We start from the raw sequence: 23,308 nt of genomic DNA, 5'->3' as shown, positions 1-23,308 counted from the left end.
CTTCCTGGAATGTATTTCTCTGCTGCGTCCACCTGGGTAGTTCTCCCTCTCTGTTTATTGCTCATGCAGTGGTCTATTTTTCAACCCGTGCCCAGAGCTCATAGCATGTCCCTTGCATACAACGAGGGCTTTGTAGCACTTCCTACTGACTGCTTGAATGCATGAAGTGTGTTGGCATATTGTTGAACTTCAGATAACATGTGAGGCAAGAGAATGAAACTTGCGACATTTGGGGGAAGGAACTATCATATCTAAACCCATTTTAGGGAGCATGCATTTTCCTTCTCAACACATCCCATCTCTCATATGTCTACTTTGAGCTCACCAAGTATCCCTTGTGTATATCCGATCCCAGGAACTATGACAGCCAGGCTTTAGCTATCACAGGGACCTAAAGCTCAAATACATACAAAAGACAATAATGTTACTGCAAGGAGGAAAGAAGACCTGTGTAAGAGAGAATAAGAAGTGGTGAAGGTTGTAGCAAGCTGGAGAGAATACTCTGGAAATAACCTTAGAGAGGCTTGATTGGAATATATGGAGGAACTTACATGTAAGAAATTGTACTTGTCTGGTTAAACAAAATGCATTAATATATGAGCAGGGTATGTTGAGCACCTGGAAAGGAGGAGTCAACCGGTAAAAATATATACCTGAGTCCACCACTGCCTAGCGGCGAGGGGACACTGAGCCTCTCCCTAGAACATCCAGTCTACTCCCCAGATATAATAGCCTCTTTAGAAATGTGTGCATTAGATTATCATAGCCTGTGATAGGAAATAATCACTTAACTCACTCCCATATTCTAATTTCACGGTCAGCAAGCAACTTTTAAATTGCAATTTTGGCTTCTCATGTGGATTTTTTTTTTTTTTAACAGAACACCACCCAAATGGATATTTAGCTATTAATTAATCAAATTTCTCATGAAAATCTGCTTAAGAGAATCATGTTATTTTCCTAACATAGCGAACTATATAGCCGCAAAGAGAAATGAAGGAGAGCTATTTGCAAATACAAGAATAAAGCTTAAAAACATAGTTAAAGAGAAATGCAAGCTGCAGCAGGATACAGATAGTACGATAAGTTTATTTCTATAAGGTCATAAACATGTGTAATAATACCACAATGTTTAGGGAGACATATACATATATGATAAACATTTGGGAGAGTGGTTACATCACAGTGAGAACTGGAGGGAACGATGGAGATGTGATAAGGCAGAGACATATAAGAGCTTTCAATTTTATGTGGAATATTTGATATCTTAACCTTGGTGATAGGTTCATGTGTTGATATTTGTATTTTGAAAATATGAAGTATGTTTTTAGTAAACCATGCCAAACAACAGCAATAGCAACATTTAAAACAAACAAACAAGAAAAAAAAAAAAAAAACCACAGGAGGAAGTTATCACATACGCATCAGTGCCTGGGAGTTTGGGTTGTATTAATCCAACTTCCCAAAGTTTCTGTCAGCAAAACTCAGGATAAAATTCTAGAAGACATCTCCAATATAAGACTGCTTCTTCCATGCAGTTCTAGTATTACCTCCATCTGGTCTTTGTCAAAGCCAACAGATGTGTGTGAATGCTCCTTTAGGATGAGCAGAAATCAATGTCTCCTCTTGACAATGTGAAGGAAAATTAGCAACAAGGTGCTAGAGGACTTTGAAGAGGAAACATTCTCTTCAGGCAACATGTACCAGTAACATCAATTCATGAAACCAAGTGGATTTCAGTTAACCCTGTCTTAGATATCATGTCTATCTAATAAAATTAAAATTTTGGAAATATTTAAAATGTATATAATACTGTAAAATCTAGGTATTTAACAGCCTTGTCCCATTGATAAAATTCTCTATGCCTGGGCTTTTCTGACTGTTTTGTATACTTGTCACGTCTCATCAGCCTTGTGTCCTGATGGAATATGCTACAAGTTTGGTAATAACTTTGTGTTTCTATTCTTCCCACCAAGACCCTACCTAAGTCTGAGGGTCTTGGTACTTGGATTCAATTGAAAACTTGTCTCAGACACTCTAGAATTAACCATTTAATTAATATAACTAATCCAATATAACATAATGTACGTACTTACCATTGAGGGTGCTTCTATCAATCAAGTTAGTATCAACTGGCCAATAACCTCCATCTCCATGACGACCTATTCATTAGGAAAGTATATCAGAATGTTAGTGGATATACAATATGAAAGCACAAACGTAACAAAACAAACAGAAAGAAATAATAAATATTTTAAAGTACACCAACAATTGAACAAGATTATGTTGGCTAGCTCAAAGAAAGCCTGAGAATGTTAATACCACCATACCTTATGAGAAGATGTTATTTTCTATGTGGGAGAAAAAAACCTGTCATGAAAGTGGACTATTCAATAAGATAAATTCAATTCTACTCTGAAAAGCTGCTCTCTCCTCTTTCCTCCTACCCCATGTTCTTGTTAAAAAGTCAGCATAAGGTATACCAGCAGTATTAGTCTAAGTGTTGCTGTCTGGGACATCTCAGGACAGAAAGGGAGCTGGTCATGGCTCCTAGAGAGCAGTGCTGACCTCCTTTATGCTACAAGAGGTGTTTCCTATACTGTTGCCCATCTGGAATGACTCTGTGGCAAATTATCCTTGTTGCTCTACAAGGGATCAGCACATTTCATCTTGTAATTGGGCTTTAAGTTTGTGTTATGTACCACATAGGCGCTTCGGAAGGAGGTTATTAGATATGGTGTAAAGACGGAGGGGTATGTCACAACCCATATGGTCTGCATAAAAAAGGCTTCTTTAGTGTCACATTATTGGAAACACTGCCTTCCATTATGTGTTCAACAGTAGTAAAAGCAGTATTTAACGGAATTGAACCAGAAATTAACCAGAAATAATAATACTATCATCCAAATTTAATTAATGGTGTTTCGCCACAGGAAATCCCTATTTTTATTGGTACATTTGTAGATTATTTGATTAGATTTTGAGTTCTAGAATATCCATGAGGTAGACCTTTTATAGAAAAACATCTGGAAGTTGAATGTATATGAAAAATAAACAAGAATATAGCTAATTCTCCATTTTGTTCATGTCAGGGAGTTATTTTTGAAAGCAATTATAGTCAGTGGATCATATAGAGGAAGCCAATTGGGGCTGTCGGTAACAATAACCGGTTGTTTTTTCACATGCGTGGATTTTTAGTTGTCTTCTCCTTTGAGACTTTCAAGTGCTATTCTTATGACATTCTTTTGCAGACCCAAGACTCCTCTTACTAAAGCTTTCCCAAGATTTCATAATTTGACTTATAAAACAGTTGTGAAGAAACAACTTAAATCTTGTTAACAGACTATACATTCACAATTTTTAAAATTATTTTGATATCAATCACAGCTGACGTTAGGATGTCAAGCTTCCAACAAGCAATGTACAAATTAATACAATCACATATTCTGTTTTCAGCATAAGTGGGTACATTTAAAATCTGCTGGCCAATGACTGTGGGCATATAAAGAAGTGGAAATTAAAATGGAGGCTCCTATGTGTGTGTGTGGGGGTGGTACGGGGTGGGGGATGGTGAGAGGAGAAATTGAAATAAGCAGCAATTGTCAAAATTGGTGGGTTGACTAAATTGTGGACAAGCTAAACCTTTTTCCCAATACCTTGCTTGTTTGACTCAGACACATTTGGAGTTTCAATGAGCAGAGGATAAGCTTTGCCCATGGGACATTGTAAGATCAATGTTGGAAGAAATGAAGTGAGACAGAAGTTCTGTATGAATATTAAGATGACTTTTCTCATCTCTAAAAGCAACTAGATTGCAAAGCAGTGAGGCAAAAGAGAAGCTAACAACCCCATCACTTAGGCCAGTAAAGCAATAAATGATTCCTGTGGGGAGTAATCCTGTATTGGCTGGAAACTGGGTCTATAGCCTGTGGAGGAGTTTTTTTTTTCCTCTAGCATCCTGACAAATGTCTTTTTAATGAAGTTTCTCACTCTCCAAGCTAGTTTGTGAGAAGAGGCAAAAATAAGCCCACAGGCACAACCATATATTAGGCATAAATCTCTATGTGTATAGCACCCCTTAGATTTAGTGAGGCTATTGATTACATTGTGAATTTCATTATGTAGAAGAAAATCAGATGTCATATGGTTGGAGCTTTGGGTGAGATAAAAGGACTCTGGAAATGCTTTCTAAATAAGAGAGGGCAGCTTAAAGCTTGAGCAGTCTACCCGTGCAATCTCATGTATTGACACTGGTTAACTTTTTGTTGGTTATAATTAAATTAATACCACAAAAGAAAATTAAGTAACTCTTAACATACCCAACAGAGAGTACTTTAAGGAAATTTGATGTTATCAACAAGCAAGATTGGATTTATGGTAATTTAGTGTTCTGGCACCACTTCAGTAAAAAACACAAAACTCATTTCTGGGATATTGATGAGTCTGAGATCTCTTCATCTGAAGATGTGAGAATCAAATATTAATTTTGTGTGCTATGTTTCTATTCTCTAAAATGTCTTTTAAATTCCAGGAAGACATCCTTTATGGGTAAATAATAAGTTAAGGGGGAAAAACAAAAGATGCTCACTTGCTTTAAGACAAGAGCCACAAAGTATAAAATGAGGAGACACTGAAGACTTAAAGAGGACACTGTTATCGCTTGATATTTCAAAGCATTTTTAAGGGCTTTTCACTGTGGATCAAATATTGGATGTCTTTAGTTAACTTGGTTCATTTCTAAGCACTGATTTAGGGAAATAGTGGACTAGTTAGATTTTGGAAGATGGAAAGTCAGTTAATGCAAAGATATAAACTGTCTGATCCCAGGGGTCTTAAATTTATTAATGGAGCATAAAACTGATAATAATTCATTCAAGATTAAGTGCCTACTATATGCAAAACACAGTCCTAGATCCTCAGGGAAGGGGTAGTATAAAAAGATGTCTGATATGTATCCAGCCATGACAGATGGAGCTGGTTCATTGTAACCAGATCCCATACAGGCCTACTCACAGTTAATGTTAGTTAACTGCAGATGGTTTTTCATTTACTATGACTTCAAAGATTTAAGGATAAGCTAATCCATCTATTAGTATAAAATCACTATTAGGTTTAATTTTTTTAATTTATCTAGGATTGCTAAAAGAACTACATGTAAATAAAAAATAATGTATTATTTTCAAGTGTTATGTGTTCTGCAATTGTATTTATCTAAAACTCCTGAATTTCTTTTCTTTTTTTTTGTTTTTGCATGCTGTACTGAATCTCTAACATTTTTCAAAATAAAAAAAAAAAATCAAAGAAATAAATGAACACATGGAAATGTAAATATAACATTTGTGGAAATAATGTAATGGATTTCAATGTATATAGGTTTTTAAAATTCACATGAAGCTCAACATTTTTCAAAAAATTGGAAATGGATAGTTTAGTTTTTCTTTTTTATAAAATTACTAGTAATATCATAATTTTACATTACCACAGTAATCAAAATGTGCTACACAAATATAATAGTTTAATCTATCGAACATAAAGAATAATTCTTGTGTTACTGTGTACCCATATTTTTATTAATAGAAATAGAAAAAATAGAAGCGAGGAAAAGAAATAAGATAATAAAGAGTAATAAATTTATGTATCACTCAAACAACTAGGATAATTTCATTAAAAACATCACTTCTTGCAGAAAGTTTTGATAATTAAAATAAATGGTTTTACTTTATCTTAAGTTTTGAAACATGAAATAATGGTTTCAGAAAGAAAAATAAAATAAAAAAAGAATGAACCCATGGAGTACTAAAAGAAAAGGAAGACTGTGGCTTTTTTAGAGTTATTCAAAATAGTTTATATAGTTTTAAATTATTTTAGTTAGGTATGTCTAAACTGAAAATTTCATGCTCCCTCCCTTGATTTGAATTTGTAAAATATTATAAACTACAAAATCAATTAAAGAGTTACTTTTTATATTTTATTCAAAGGCTCATAAGGAACCTTCTTTTCATCCTTTTCTGGCAAGAAAATACTCTCTTGGGCAAAAGATTGACTTCATAAGTTCCTTGTCACTTGCTATCTGGATTGAGGAAAAAATGGGCCGAGGTAAGGACTTCCTTCAGGAAGTGTGTTCATTGTTATATTCCTAGGTGCTTACCGAAGTATATACTGTGTCCTCAATGCTAATAAATGACTAATTTGAGTTAGAATGCTTTGTAATGTGTTAATATTATACAAGTTACAAGTTCTTGTTCTTACTTACATACCACATAAAATATTGTTTCTACATGTTTATTGTAGAGAGAGTGTGTGTGTGTGTGTGTATAAAGTGAAATAACATGAATGTTTACATTACACCCCTACTTTTGACATACATGGGCAGATGGAGAATATTTCCATGATAAAAAATTTTCAGCACATACCAAAGATTAATTCCATTGGGATTTCATGTCTGGAGTCTGTTTTTATTTTATTTTATTTTATTTTTTTCTGCGTGGACATTTATAAGTTCAGGGAGGAGTGAATAAAAAGTTAATTTGCAGAGGACATGGACAAACCTTGATGTGGTATTTCTAATGTATTTTTTAATCCATTTTCCTGAATGTAGATAACAGAGGGCCCCCCAGAATGGCACCGACAATCAATCCCAAGAGAAAAACATATGACCCATAATCTAAATCAAATGGACAGGTTGGTCATCTAACATGCATTCAATATACATCCTCCCAAGGATGTAGAACATTGAGATATCTTCTTGATGTTAGAACTGGTTCTCTGAAAATAATTCTGGTGAGAATGAAGGAAAAAATTGCATTGATTTTATGTCTTGTATACCAGTGGCTAACCATGCACTTTAATTAATGGATTATCTATTCATTAATGCCACCTGAATACAGTTTTACTGTCAAATACACAGATCATATTGAGATATATTTAAAGTGCATAGTTGTTCAGAGGCTGGAAAATGTGTCTCAGATATTAATTTATCATACAGTTGATAATACTGCTGACTTTTGAGCAAAGGCATCCGGACACCTAAAAACCAGGACGCAAAATAATAAGCCACACCCAGGGTTTTTCAAACATGCATTAATAGAAGATAACTAATGAGTTTTCTCACCCTTTCCTTTTCATGAAAGTTTGTTGATTGAAAGAAAGTAGAATGTTACTACTTCATATGGAAGGGCAGCTAATATGCCTGCTATATATTGACGCTTCATGCTCAAAAATCTCCCTTGCCTTCTTTTCCTTCAAACATTGCCTTTTATTTGCCACTTATGGCAAGTCTAACAGCATGCTTTATGGAAACGTAAATGTGTTTGGTGACCTAATCTGAGTCACACACAATGCAAGAGAACCATATATGCCATTATCCATCTTTCCATGATCATGAGAGGCAGGTTTTTTTGTTTTTTTGGTTTTTTTTCCTGGCGTTCTAATTTCTGCCTTTATGCCATAAAATATGAATAGAGTAGGTGATGGTGAGAAGTAAACTGATTTTTAAGAATACTTAGAAGTCCATCTAAAATCTAAGATTATAGTTTCATGAACGAATGACATGAATAGACAGATCATATGGTCGTTATGAAAATCGTGACCCATTAAGAAGGGTGACCCATGAAAGAAGGTGCTATTATCAATTTTGCTTGGACTCAGGTATTAATCAGCCCATTGCTGGACCAAATGGAAATTATAGTTATTCTAGACATGGACAATTTAAACAAATGAACCCCTAATGCCTGGCCCTTGGTTGACAGCTCAGTTTGATTCTGAGTCCTGACCTCCTGAGGCATTTGTGCAGTCTTTTGCAGACTTTGGCAACTCACAGGTGAAGAAACGTTGCCTAAGCAATATCCTAAAGCAGGAAAGAAGTTTATAAATATTGCATTCTTCTTTTGCAAGCATCAGAGTTAAAGCAGGACTACGCCAGACCAAGTGGTATCTGGATTCCTAAACACGATGATAAATGTCAGATGATGAGAAGAAAATAAAATATGTGTGTGTGTACACACACACACACACACACACACACACACACACACAACATAGTGCCAAAAAATATATACACATTTTAAGAAAGTAAAATAACTATTAAAATTGTAATACTCAATCTATACCAATAACAAAAGATGAATAGAAGTCACGTTTGACTTCTGCAATTATAAGAGGTGCTCAAAGTGGTTACCATCAGCATCCAGACACTCCTGTTTATGACAACCTACTGCTTAAGCAACATTGACCAAAGTGTCCACTTTATACATTTTTTGGCACCCCCTGGTATATGTGTGTATATGTATACACACACACGCACACTCACACATATATATGTATATACATATATATGTGTATATATTTCAGAAGCACACTGGTTACTTCTATGAACTCTATCACCGCTTGTTCTTAACATTTTGCAAGGGAGAATGGACAAAAACTCAAAAGGCATATATCAGGGCACCAAAGGACCTGGACAGATCAAAATCTTTTGATCACAGTTAAAAAAGGTAGCTTTCTTAAAGATTTCAGGTAAGGGACACATTCTTACCTATATGACTAACTACAATTAGTCTGTGTCCCTTTATCTGGTTACTGATAAAAACTTAACTGCTCTTGATCACACGTGTCATAAACTTGCACATATCAAAAGCCCAATAAGTTTATTAGTTATTATAATGTTTATTCACATAAGTTCAGAATGCAACTTTTAACAGAATAAAAAATAAAGATGATAATAACATTAATGATGTAGTGATTGAGGATGGTCTCTGAATTTCCTCCTCTCAAAAGAATTTCATCGTATGCATTTTTACCTATAGTGTACCTGGGATAATAACCAGCATATGGGTCTAAGAAGTCACTTTTAGATGCAGCCTTGTCTTTATAAAAATCTAAAAAGCATCCTGTTTCTCTAAACATGGGCACTTTTCTGGATGACTAGGTCTTCCTAAGAGAAGGTTAGACGACAACACATAGAATGAGGCAGAGTCTTTTGTGGATTATAAAAGAGTAACTCTTCTCAAAGGCTACTGAATAATCCAGGAGAGCCACCCCCACCTGGATGGTCCACAAGCTTATCCCCAAGCCAGTGTGAGATATGTTTGTATTGGAGTGAAGTTGTCAAGCAGTGCAAGGAGAAGTAACAGAAGCGAATGAAGGCTCTTTCTTCTCCAAGTGATTATATGTCGGAAGTTGCAACTATAGTATGAAAACACAATATGTGAGTATCTGCTGGCTGCACGGCTAGTATGAGTAAATACTAACACCGTGGGAGCACAAAATTTCTTCATTCATGTATCTATCCATGTACCATCCATCTAGTCAACACATGTGGTGAGTGGACCCACAGTTCTAACCATTAGGGATATAAAATGACTATTGCAGAGGCTCATAAATTAGCAAGTAATGTTAAGTGAATAATAATAACTGCATTGTAAAAGTCAAAAGTTAAAAAAAGATAAGGAGCTGGCACAATGGAAAAATAGGATAATTGTCTATTTCTGCCTAGGAAAAAAGATGAAAGTCTTTTCATGGGTTGAGAATGTGAGTTGAGAATTAAAGGATGGTAGCAATTTATCAAGGAGAGAAGGGTGAGGTACATAAAGGAGGAAAGACAAGCAGAGATAAAGTAAGAAATCTCCTTACATGCTCTACCAAAGAGCCTAGAATTTATGTTGTAGGGGACAGAGATTCACTGAAGGTATTTTAAGCAGAAAAGTCATTTCATTAAATGTGTATTTTAGAAAGATTATTCTGGCTGAGTGCGAAGAACAAATTAATTAGAAGAGGCTGTTGCAATGAAGAGGGTGAGAATAATAATAATTATGAATCCGTGAGGCAGACATTATTAGCTCCATTTTATAGGTGGGTAAACCATGGCTAAGAAAGACTTACGAATTTACTCATCTTAAGTGACTGAATCTGCCTGACTCTGACGATGATTATTTTACCTTTAGTGGGTGAATTGATCAGTAAAAGAAGGAATGGGGAGAGAGTTTGGAAGAAACTGGAGCACTTCTTAGAGTTGATCCTGGTGTGTGAATGTGAGGATTTAGGTGCATGGGTGTGACTTGGGGGTGGTGGGGGTTTGGTCCATTCTCAATAGGTCACAGAGAACCAGACAGACTTTGGAAGAGAAAGGAAACAGTTCAATTTGTACCTGTGCAGAACACTGGCAAGTAAAGGTGACACTTCATAAAAGGCAGAGCAGAAGTAGACACACAAGCCTAGGGAAACTCTTTAAAGACGACAGATAACCGAGGCCCTATTCCTATTCCAGATCTTCTTTTCCTCCCTCTGCCCTACACTCTCAACACCCCCTCCCCACATACACACCAAGCAAGAAATGACCCGCATTAACAGCCAAGAGTGGGTTTGCAGGGTTCTAGGTCCGGGGAAGCATCTGGCCTTCAGTGGCCAGTGCAGACAGTAGATACTTGCTGTGTTGAAAAGTAGAAAAGCCTAAGAACATCTGTGTTAGAGCAGAGAGAAGTAGCAAAAGTCCCTTGACCAATTTATCTCTTTACCATAGTGCACTACTCTGCACACTGGGGTCCAAAATGTCCCCTAAATGCATTCTGCACTTTCCCCCCACCCCCCCATCTTGATTTTCCCATTCTAGGATTTCTCTAAATAAAGGTTCAAGTCATCTGTCCCCTGCAGTCGTTTGTATTGATTCAAGTTCTACTCACATATTTAAAGTCCAGCAGTGGGTTTTAAGAAGTCTTTTCTACCAATGTTCCACAATAATTTCCTGTCTGAAACCCTGTAAAATACATATTAGATGGCACCACCTGATTTAGCATTTCATATTTTTCATGTTGGGCTGGGAGTGTTTGTATACTCCTCCAACCTATATCGCATGCTTCTTTATAATGGACCCAGGGAAGTGCACTTCTTTTCTATGCTTTCTCACCTCCAGCACAGGGCTAGGTACATAGCTATCAGCAAGTTGTTAAAAGTGAGTCCAATTCTTTTCCCAACGCACATTTGAAATTTCCACAGCTCCCACTGGTTTTGATTTTTGTCCTTGCCTCACTCAGAATTATAAGCAGCTGTGAAATGCAATTCTATGCATTTTCTGCTAACAAGAAAGGACAGGAAGGGCGGCGGTCAAAAAAAGGGCACTGGAGGTCACAATCATCTACAAACGTGACCACCATTTCCTGAATCACAGAGAACTTGTTGTTTTTCGATGTAGCTTTAATTTAATAGATGAATACTGAAGATACTTTTTCCCTATTGGAAAAATATTTTCACATCTTTTTCATCTTCCCCAAGATCAGTAACATATACAGTACCCACAGCCATAAGTGCTATTACTTTTGGGTTCTTCCATCTATACTTTGAATTAGATGGTAAAGTTTATCTTTTCAGATTACACTGTGACTGTTACCCCAGAGGTGTGTATCATAATTCAATTCAACAAACACTTATCAGGCAACACTTATCTGATACATTCACAATTAGAAACTGGAGTTGCAGGAAGGAAGGGAATGACAATGTGAACGAGACCAGTCCTCTGCCACCAAGGAATCTACAGCGTGACCAAGAGTTTGCAAATACAAATAGCAAACTATAAGAAACAGACAATACAGCAATAAATACGTTGTATCTTAGGGACATATAGAAGAATAAAAGGCTGGAAAGGGAAGAAAGCCTTCTTGAAAATAAAGCAGAATTAGGAAGGTAAGACTTTAACCTGGAAGAGAAAGTATTGCTAAGGCCGAGGGAATGGCACGAGTCAGAGCACAGAGTTGTGAAAATGAACTTTTCCCAGAATGATGTGTGGATTTTTGCTAATGGACTGTGGTGTTTGTGGAGGGATATACTGGTCATGAGGCCGTAAGAGGGAAGTTGGGGTCCTATGGCCAGGGTTTTGGTGTCAAAGAACTGGCTTCATCCGGTAGGGAAGACTGAACCATCTGTGTTTCAAAAGGAAAATTGAGGCAGTATAGTTCAGGACTGATAGAAGTGGGCAGAGAATAAAGCTAGAAACATGGTATTTGGCTAATGTGTACAGTAAAGAAGGACATTTGGCAAACACAGTGCCTCTTACAGGAACTTGCTTCAGAAATCTTTTTGAGGGCTCCTTAACAAAAATGTCTATCTTTCAGGTCTGAGAAAGTTAAAATTATACCATGAGTCACATCAATTATTATAAGTACTGAGTATGCTTTTTTTTTTTCCATTCAAAGTTACCTATTAAAACGTAAAACCTCCTGAGAAGTTATCTTAAGCAGCTACCTGACCGCTTGCTGGGAACAAAATAAACACCTCAAATACTTTATGAAAAGCATATTACTAACTTTTTTTGCCTCTACTTTTTTTTCCACCACAGTCATAATTTCTAAAATTGCAAAATTTCAGACTGGAGAAAAGCACAGGTGAGAATAGCTCTTTCAAAGGGGTGGAGTAAGCACTTGAATAATAAAGTGAGTTGAAACTACACATAATAATAGTGTAAAAGAGGTTTTAATTTTCAATTAAACAGTTCCCATCAAAAGGGGCTAAAGTTTTCAATTTTTCAAACAGCAGTCTGGCTGCTGTAATCCAAACCCTGCAAAATTTGGATTACATTAACTCAATTCCAAGGTTGACTAGACTGCCTTGAAAACCCTCATTTCCCTGAAAATGGAAACAATTAACATTCTGTTTATTCATGAGATTAAAACCGCTGAGGTGTAAAATGGCAGGTGTAGTTCTAAGTACTTTGTCTGAATCCCCTATTGAGGAAAGACAAGACCTTTAAACTAGGTGAATTATGGTGAGGCTATTTAGGTTTCACTTTCTTAATAACCAAGTAGGAGCTAAGTAACTCATTGCCTTTCCAGAAATTATACAGTTCTGAGCATAGATTCTCAAGTTCATTACCCTGGGTGTTGGCCTACACACTTACATGCTGTGAGAGTTTGGGCAGATTTTAACCTCTCGGAGTTTTCATTTTTCTCCATCTGTAAATATGACAGAACATGTGCAGGGCACAGAAAGTGACATATGGTGGGTACACCACACTATGTGAATATGCTATGCCCAGGATTTTTATTCTAATACCTATCGTAAATCTTTCTTAGACATTTTTGTTTCGGTTACAGTTGACATTCAGTATTATTATTCATTAATTTCAGGTGTACAGCATAGTGGTTAGATGCTTATATAATTTATGCAGTGATCCCCCCAATTAATCTAGTACCCACCTGGCACAATACATAGTTATAATATTATTGACAGTATTCTCTGGATGGAAAGTACACCAATTGTAAATCTTGATAATCTTAAATCTTCAAAGAAACCAAAAGATCATTTGGGATAAAGTCAGCATTTTACAGGTGAGGATGCTGAGAAAAGTTCAGTCATATGCCTAAAGTCACACACGAGGTCACAGTAGCAGGATGGAACTAGAATTGGAGGCAGCTGATTCCTTTCTACTGCTCTCCAGCACTCACTGAGTGACCTCTGATGGGAAAGCTAGACAGTAGCAGCCATTACCATGATTCAGAGGAGCGTAATAATCCCTCCCCAGTGGGAGAGCAGTTCTCAGCAGGCTGCCTTCATCTGGATCAATAAACTGGCCTATGCATTTAGGTCTCTTTCCAGGCCTCCTGTTTTAGATCACCGCTCTGCAGGATATGGAGAATTGAAGATAGTTGAGAGTGCTGGAAGCAAACATTTTCTTCCTTATTCACCTCAGCGCTGTTATAGATCATGTCATGAAGATCCCTGCCCTCTTTAAGGTACAGTGTCACAGTTATAGCACCTACTCTAATGCCACAGTGGTCATGCATGGAAACACACACGAACTTGTCAACATTTGTGCTCATGCTAACCAACTTTTACTCCTAGACCCCTTAAAGTGGAGAACAGTATTTGGGGGTTATACAGAATATAAGGACACTAAAACAATGGTTTAAAATGTAAAGTTCGATGCAATGATCACTTTTGAGAATTGGCCATGCTTTAGTATTATGGTTATCTTCATTGCAACTCCAAACAAGTGGATTTTATAAATCCATCTGTGAGAAGCTCTAAAAGGTTTAAGCTGATTGTAGAAAAACAAAGACCCAAATTTTTAATAAGTATAACAGCAGTCTACAGTGGAAAGACTATATAGTCTTAGAATCAGAGGGAAATATATTTAGGTTGTAACTCGGTCCACAACTATATTTTTGTAATCTTGGGCAAAACAATACCTTCCGCTTCCTCATCTGAACACCTAGGGAGATAATCAGTGAAAGAAAGAGCTACTTTCTTTTTGAAGGTAGACGCTATGAACTGAATTGTCTCTTCCCTACCATATACACCCCACCAAATTCATATGTTGATTCCTAACACCCAACGTGACTGTCTTTCGAGATACGGGCCTTTATGGGAGTAATTAAGGTTAAATGAGGTCATAAGGGTAGGGCTTTGATCCAATAGATTAATGCCCTTATAAGGAAGAGACATGAGAGAGCTCAGCTTGTCTCTCTTCTCCATGAGGACACACCAAGAAGGCAGATGTCTGCAGTCCAGGAAGAAGCTCTCACTGGAGACCAACCCTGCCAGGTCTTGCTGTAAGACTTCTAGCCTCAGAGCTGTGAGTAAACCAATTTCTACTGTTTCATCCACCTAGCCTTTGGTATTTTGTATTAGTATCCTGAGCTGACTAAGACAGTAGAATTAGAACCATCCTGTGTTTCCTGAGATAAAGAACTCTTAGGATCATATATAATCAATGCTGTGACTTTCCTCTAAGGCGCCCCAGATTGAAAGCTCTTTCCCTTCTTCTTTTTTTAAGAAAACTATTCACAGAGTTGGGGAAAGGAAGGCCGATACTGGGACAATATCCATATACAAACTTTAGATACAGAAACTTGATAGATATATGTCAAAAGAGATGTATGTGTATGTGTGTGTGGGGGGTTGTGCATGTGTATATATAACATATATGGGATGAATACATTTGGTGGTTAAACAGGAGTTTTGGAACATGGTTGTCCTACTTTGAATCATGGCCTTGCTACTTCCTAGCTGTGTGTTTACAGGCAAGTCACTTAAACTCTCTGAGCTGCAGCTTCTCCTTCACTAAATGGAAAAAAAACAGTACTATCTCTTCCACAGTATTGTTATGAGGATTAAATGAGTCAATACATTTTATGCTTTTAGAGTATGGAGTGGCGATGAGAGGTTCATAAGGCTCATTTTACTGTTATACACGCCCACACAGACACAAACAAAGTGACAGGGATTTTACCAAAATATGGAAGAGAAAGAAGAAAATAAAATGAAAGCAGGGCATTTCTATTCCTTTTGCATCCACTTCACATAGCTCACAATATCCCTTGCCTACCTGATCGTCCCCAAAATTAAACTTAATCTCTAAAATATAATGATTACTTTCAACCTAATTGGCCACTTGTGCCTGGAAGAGACTAGAGAAATAATTAGTAAGTGGAACAAGAGATAAGGGGAAGCAAAAAGAGAAGAATTATAGAGTAGATTGAGATTAGAGGGTTAAGCAAATGCGAGATATAATCCATTTACAATTACATAAAGGATAAAAGAGTTCTATGCAAATTGTCTACTATTTTCATACTACTCCTATTGCTATTACAATTCAGAAGAAAATATTTTCCCCAAATCACAACTGATTCAATTATTATATAACTGACTTTGTTTTTACATTTATGGTCTTCAGGGCAGATAACAGAGTCCAAGAAAAAGAAATTGTGACAAGACCCTACAAAGATATATTTTTTAAAAAATCAAATTTTTCTCATTTTCTCTCGTATTAGATGAAGACTACTTAGGATCCATCCTTGCAAGGTTAACTTTGACCCAGGGTGCTAAATTTTTCTCAGAGGGAATTTCTCTTAACAGAAGTTTAGCATCTGTCGTAAATGTAACGGTGGGGTCATTTTGCCATGAGAAGGGGTAAATTGACCTAACAGTAAGTATAGTAAAGCATATTTAACTGATATGATATATGCTAAAAATAGAAACTTCCGGAACTGCTTTTTCCTACTATTTCCATCAATCTTAGAGGGATCTTTACTTTGGGTTATTTTTCATGCACTTGGCTATCAACTAAGAAGGCTGATTCCATTTATAAATAGTTTTGGATGGTCAGAAAATTTTATATGCTTTCTTTGTAAGAATGTAAAGATATTACTTATAACCACTAAATTAGATATTATCAGTCCCCCTTAATTTTACAAGTGATTTAAGTTTGATGTAAAATTTAGAACCTATCATTTTGACCAACTGTATACCAGCTGTGATTGAATAAGGGGCCAAGTAATATATTATGTGACAGGATTTTTCTAAGTAATATTAGATGAAGAAAAAGAACAATTGTCCAACTATATTAACAGACTCAACCACTGGCAATAACTTTGGGGAATTACTTTTGTTCCTGTTAATTGCTCTGATTTTACTGTTGATGTGAAAATCTGAGTACAATCCATGGAGAGTGTGTCATCAGAGTAACTGGGGAATAATTTATTCTCTTTTCTTTTATAAAAGAATCAATTTACAAAATATATTTTCGTAGCTTAAAATAATATTTTAAAAAAGTCAATTGAAAATAAAAAACAGCAAAAAACAACCAAAAGGAATCCAGAGACAACTGGAAATCCATTAGAAAGCTCGGAGTATGTTGTAATCCAAATGGCTAATGATGTAACATTTCACCTGATTCAGTTACTTCAAAACTTTTTTGTGTGTTTCTTTTCTCTCTTTGACTCTCTCTGTAACTTTTGTAAATATAATTTCAAAAATTAGAAGTCATATGCCTGTCGAAGTTCCAAATTCATTTAAGTTAAGAAAGCTATGAGAGGTGGTTTTATTTTATAACTGAAATACTAAAGCTACTTCTGTTAATTAATTACTCTAGCTTTGGATTTGGCCAGTACTAACATTTAATTTCCCTAAGTAAATATGCTAACTGCTAATTACTCATTATTAATAGTTTTACAAAGATTACTATTTAGTAGATATTGATCTTACAAAAATTTTTTAAGTAGATGCAAGGAGGGGCAGCTAGGCGATTAATGGAAATGTGAACTCTGGGTAGACGTTTCTGTGCCGGGCATCATTTCTGTTACTGCCTGTGTGAAACACTAGTAATGTTCTCTGATACAGAGACACGGTATAGGGATCCAGATATAAACCTGAACACAGGATCATTAAATAAAATACCACGCATGTAGGGAACCTTCTGCTGTTAGTGAGCCTTAAGAACCAGATGCTTAATATTTGTCAAAAGTTAAAAAGTACTCTTGTTAAAGAATGTTTCCCCCAATCTACAATGTAGGGCCTTATAAGACATGGTACTTGCAAGTAAGTTCTGCTGCCAGTAGATATCCACAGCAGAAGACAAAATATACAAGCTGCAGACCCTGCACCAACAAATACCAACACTGACTATAACCAGTTATGAGTATTTCCAACTCCCCCTTCTTTTAAGAATATAACATCCTGAAAAAATAAAACTTATAAACTATTCTTTTTCTCCTCTAGCATTCTACTAATTCTTAGTGTAAAAATAACAGAATCCTAATTTATCACTGTACGAATCATGGTCATAGCAAATTCATATCTACCTGTGAGTTAATGGATAACTCGTATTTATGTTCATTTTTCTTTGTTTAAAACCATCCCTGGTTCTTTACACAAAGCAGCTTTAAGCAAATGATTGGAAAGAGGATAAAATACACCAACTCAACCAGTATCTGATTTCATGAACTAAACAATAGTAACACCCTAAAAAGTTGACCTAGCTTTGTTTTTATTTATTAAAAACTCATTGTAGAGGAAAAGCACACATGATTTACTGTGTTTCTCTGTAGAGTCCCCGAACTTTAATCCACAGCTCAGGAAAGGGTAGAAGAGCAGCTTGAAAATTATGCTGAGCTTAATTATACTTAACGTGAATTATTCAGAAGTTCAGACAGAGATGAAAAATTTATTTCATACAAAGAAGCTTGACATTTTAATTGGTCCTTCAGAATAGAGACAAAACAATTTCCTCTCCAGAAAATTTACATCTTCCCTATCAGAAACTCGGCCTCAGCCAAGCAGAACTTCATTAACAAGATTAATTATCACGCCAGTGTCTGCTTCATCAGGTGTATGGACCAGGTGAAAAGCGGAATATAAAATAATGACTGACATTTCCAACAGACAAGATTGATTCAAGGAGGGAAACAAAAATGACAGATTGAGCCACCATACCTTGGTCATTAGCCATTTTGTCAGGGTGTTCCACTGTGGAGGGAAAATAAATATTATTATTAGACTTTGACAGTTCCCAGCAAGAAAGGTGACATTTCAAATCAACAGTTTTTGTTGGCAAATTCTCACAAGAAAGCCAATGCCCTATTGAAATAAAATTGATAATGAATCAACGTTAATGTAATTATTTCTATTAAATCACTAGAGGGAAAAATGAAAATAATGTTTTTGCTGGTTAAATGTGTTCTTAAAAACGTTATTCATCACATTCCTCTAAACATAAACTCAGAATAATCATCACACAAGTTTAATTAAAAATATAATTGATAGTAAAAAAATGTACGCAATGACCACGGAATTTTTACCCACATATTTTAAGTAAGAAAGCAATTTTCTTGTATTCATTTGTTTTTAAGAGAAATTAACCAATTCTCACATGAATATGGTAAAATAATAAAATATCATGAATATGGTTTAATCTAAATGGTTTGATACATTTTTAGACCTTGTGAAGAAAAGTCTCGAGTTGTTCACAACTTCAATTGAGTTATGAGTAATATTCTGGAAAATGACTTTTTCCTCGTTGGTTTCTTTTAAAAAAATTTAAAATGTTTTTGATGTAACATTGAATAATAACATTATATAAGTTTCAGGTGTACAACATTATAATTCTATATCTGTATACACTATAGCATGCTCACCACCAAAAAGTCTAATTTCCATCTGTCACCATATATTTGATCCTCTTTATCCGTTTTGCCCCCTCCCCCCACTTTCCATCTTCTCTAGTAACCACCAGTCTGTTGTCAGTATCTATGTGTTTGTTTTTGTTTTAACTTTTTAAAAAAATATCTAAATTTTTTAAAAGATGGCTTATTTGTCATTAACCAAATGCAACTATATGGGAGGTAAATCTCTAGCATCTTGCTTTTCTAGAAATTGTGATACGTCATTTTGACCAGTGTGTATCTTTGTAAGCCTCCATCAATTAGAATTATTTCATCCATACTTGATTTTCTTTGAGTTTGAGTCTTCTGGGCATATTTAACTCAATTGCAGTTAAACTTCACACATAGACTCCTGCTCTTGCTGGTTTGCTTCTTTTATATGCCTCAGTTAAATTCACATAGAAAATATCATAGCATTTGCATGAGCAGCAACCTATAACTTAGTCAGTTCCCTCTTTATGTGTGGCAGTCTCCTAGCAAATCCATCATCATTCTTTGAAAAATAACTTAAAGTCTTGCAGGTAGTGGTCCTTCCTTTTCTAAATTAAGGAACACAAATTATTGTCCAAAAGAATACATAGAATCAAAATATTTAAATAATAATGCTGTTAACAAAAGCCCCTTTAAAATGAACAGCGTTTATTAATGTTACATTACAGATGGACAGATTTCTAAACTAGAGATCACTTATAATTTTTTAAAAAATTTAAAAATAATATGTAGACATATTCTATGAAAAAAGTAAACTGGGAATGGTATCTCAATAAGAAACAGACTTTGAGTTCTGAAAGACTCATTGGAAAATGGTATACATAAGAGTGCTGATTACATTAGGATTCTACAAGCTTTATATAAATTGTATAAATGTCTGTATCACTTCAAGATTTAACAAACATTTTAAAATTCACCAGCTTATTGAATCGAATCTGTCCTAATCTAATCATAATAATTTAATTTTGTCTTGATTTTCTCTCTTAGCATTGAAGACTAATGGCTTCTCAAAATACATTTTATTATAGTATTAGGGGTCGCTGAGGACAGGCGCTGTTGAGAGGTAACTGAATTATCTGTACTTTATAGACAGGGATAGGATTCTAATATAGCTTTGAAGGAAGGATGCTACGTTGTAGGAAGTGCTAATGCCAGTTCTCCAGTAGCAATGGGGAAGGACCACACCATGCAGGAAGGGTAAAAGTTTGGTAGCCAGAATAGGACACAATAGACAAACTACTAAAATCAACATCTCATATGTAGGGGAAAACTGTTTGGAATGATATAATTTAAAAAAAAAAAAAAAAAAAGAAAGAAAGGAAAAATAAACAATCTCATCTCATTTACATTCTTTATCTCTCCCTTTATCTTAAATTATATACACACATTATCTGCAGTCTAACAAATATTTTAGCAAGTGACAAATAAATATATGTTATGATGGACAATCTCTTCTTCATTCTATCTTTTGGATTTGTTTTACTCTTAGCAAATCTGGACTGAATATAACTTGAGAAATAGTGAATGTCTCAAGAAAGATTATCCACTAAAGAGTGTTTCCCAATAGGAACCAAATATGTTCCAATAGTTACTTTTTAAAAAGACAAATAATGGCTTGAACATATTATAATTTGTGTCATTTTAATGACCCCTATCAGTTGTCAAGAAAATCATGCATTTTTGTCACAAAATAATTTGAAGAGTAAAACTTTTTTGTGTTCTGGTACAGAGCTTTCAGTTCCATATCCTTAGAAAAGAGAGAGGCACATTTCAGAATGATGATGAAAGATGCCCATGCCCAGAGAATACACCATACTCTACTGCTCTTTCATTGTTGAAGACTGCTTCTTTGTGCGCAGGAGGTGACTGCATCCCTCCACAGAAATCCTCTTTGGTCTACTTCATCAGAAGCACCCTTCCTCCCTATTACTTGACAGGCCAACATGGAAAAGCTTACTTTACTGGTTGGAGCAACTGTGTGATAGGAAGAGATAAACATGACTTACACATCTTCCAAGCATTTGACAGTGTGTGGGTATTGCACTGTGTAATGAGAAGGATTTGGGCAAGGGAGGTGGGCATTTGCAGAGCCCTATGTGGTCAGAGGATCAATTCAAGAGTCTTTTAATTAATATGCCAAGGAAAGAGTCAGATACACCACATATATTCATGTACATAAGTGTATGGGAACTTAATCCCTTTTTTATTATAAATGTCCTTTTAATTAACCAGTGATTACTGATTGAGTTTTCTGTATCTTTCTGGCTGGTAGCTAAAACTGGAAAACACAAAACTGTAGTCTCTAGTAGAAAATGCTTCTATCTTTGCAAAGATTGAATACAAAACAATGAAGCTTGTGGACACCTGCCTGGGACGTAATTACAATAACGTACTGCCTGTTACCCAGTAGACGACTGAGAGTTTCCTCTGCGTCAGGACAACAGGTAAACTTTTCTCTCTGTCAAACACAGTTACACTCTGATCAACAGTGGCCTTATGTTTTGAAGCAGCTTTGGAAAATAAAAATCTTAAATCAAAGAGCAATAGCATGGTGATTTTATGTCTTTAGATTTGGTTCATTTGTGGCTTCCAATCTCTTATGATGAGTAATTTATTTACCTTAGAACATTTGTCATTGTAAGTGACATGTAAGATGTATGTGTGTACAATATCCATTATTGATAGAGATGGGTAATATCAATATTTCTGAAAACTTAAAGTGCACTTAAGACATCTGAAACTTAGTTTGCTTTTTAAGCAAGATTTGTTTAAAAAATCTAACTGGTTACTCATGGAGCATGATATACTTAGGGTAGACAATATTAAACATTCAAATAAGGATATTAGAAATAACTCCTGTGGACTATTATGATATATAACAAATACTTGAGTTTGTTCTCAGTTCTGAACATCATTTCATAGGTGCGTTTAGGGCACTTAGGGTAATAGTACCAAAAGAGATACGGCGTTCATTAAATAACCTACAGGATGATTATTGGTGTGAGCATGTAAATCCTGTGACAAATCATCATTCTGCTGCTTAATACATTTGGATGCCTCAAGTCATCTTAAACCCTCCCTGCGATCTCTAGTTGGCACGCACTATGAGCATAAAATTAATTTGGCGCTGGCCTGTAGATAAAGATGAAGCATTTGTGAAACATTATCTAGTTACATTTCCTGCTCCCACAAAATGAATAACCAGTTTCCTTTCAATTGCTCATTTGGAGAGCAACCTGATTTAGACACGAAGCCCTGAAAACCCGGATAGACAAAGATGAGCTCATTTCCTCCTGTCTCCCTCCCAACTCTTACTTTGAACTGGCATGCAGGAGGAGGCTGAATGCTTGTTTGTGTGTTCGTGGCAGATTTTCAGATTAGCTGTTACCAATTCCAGCTCTTGAATAGCTGGTTTACCAGAATTCAAAAATCCACTATTTATTAGAGTATGTTTTCTAGGAGAATTGAGAAATAGACTATATAGTTATTCTAAGACTCTTTAGTATGTCAAACAACTTGGTGAAAATGTCAGCCATATGCTTCTAATTTTTAAGTTCTCTGTCATCATGTATTATCCAATTTTTAGTCAAATATGCAGGCATAATGTGATCACAGATTTAAGAGCCAAATATCCTTCTTTAGAACAACACACATCACTCCTCAAATACATATCTTTAAATTATCAGCTATGAAACATCTGAATTATTTTCAATTGCTAAATAATAGAGGCTATTATAACCATTTGTCCTCCAGAAAAATAATATTGTGCTTTAAAATGGAAACGACTTATATAAAGATCATTTTGATGTGGTTACTATTACTGGGCCTCAGTATTTTTCTCTATGAGCAGAAAACTACCCTTAAAGTGAGTACTGATTTTTATTCTTGCAAGCATGTGGAGTTTTCTTCTAATCGTTCTGCAAGATTTGTTTTTGCAGTTGCTATCCTGAATCCTTAAAATAAACAGAATCATTTTGTTTGAGATTTTCTGTCTTGCCATACCAAAATTTTCTTCAATATGTAAGGACAATAGTTACTGAAAGAAAATATTTAAAGTTGGCAAGAGTATACCACGCACATATTTCAAGCTTTTTAATTTTGTTCCCTTACATAAAATGTCTAAAGGTTTTCATTATATTTTGAATAGAACCCATATTCATAAAATCAATATAAAATTCCAAAAGGATTATAAATGAAAAAAAGTCAAGTTAAAAAGTCTGCATTGTGCTGATGGCAGAACATGTAATAACACAATAGATCTTTCTTTGACATGCTGGCTTTCAGGACAAAATGGTACATTTTCATTAATAATTTTTTTCTAGTTTTATTGAGCAATAATTGTTCTATGTATCACTGTATATATTTAAGTTGTATGGCATGAGAGTTTGATT

At 35.4% G+C, this 23,308-nt stretch overlaps 1 protein-coding gene across 3 annotated transcripts in view; it reads right to left on the bottom strand.

Annotated features, from left to right (window-relative positions):
* DCC (DCC netrin 1 receptor) overlaps nt 1-23,308 on the bottom strand; it is a 1,044,138-nt gene that overhangs the window by 75,027 nt on the left and 945,803 nt on the right. For all 3 annotated transcript variants that reach the window (XM_019721869.3, XM_074339961.2, XM_074339962.2), the window contains exons 21-22: nt 18,199-18,231; nt 2,097-2,162 (exon numbers count right to left, since the gene is read on the bottom strand). In XM_019721869.3, coding sequence (XP_019577428.3) covers nt 2,097-2,162; nt 18,199-18,231 — 99 coding nt within the window. The remainder of the gene's footprint in view (nt 1-2,096; nt 2,163-18,198; nt 18,232-23,308) is intronic.

The sequence above is a fragment of the Rhinolophus sinicus genome, chromosome 4, assembly GCF_057876585.1.
Source record: "Rhinolophus sinicus isolate RSI-liver-muscle chromosome 4, RSI-T2T, whole genome shotgun sequence".
NCBI classification, from domain to species: Eukaryota; Metazoa; Chordata; class Mammalia; order Chiroptera; family Rhinolophidae; genus Rhinolophus; species Rhinolophus sinicus.
The sequence above is the reverse complement of the archived record's forward strand: the minus strand, read 5'-3'. Positions and strand labels throughout refer to the sequence as shown.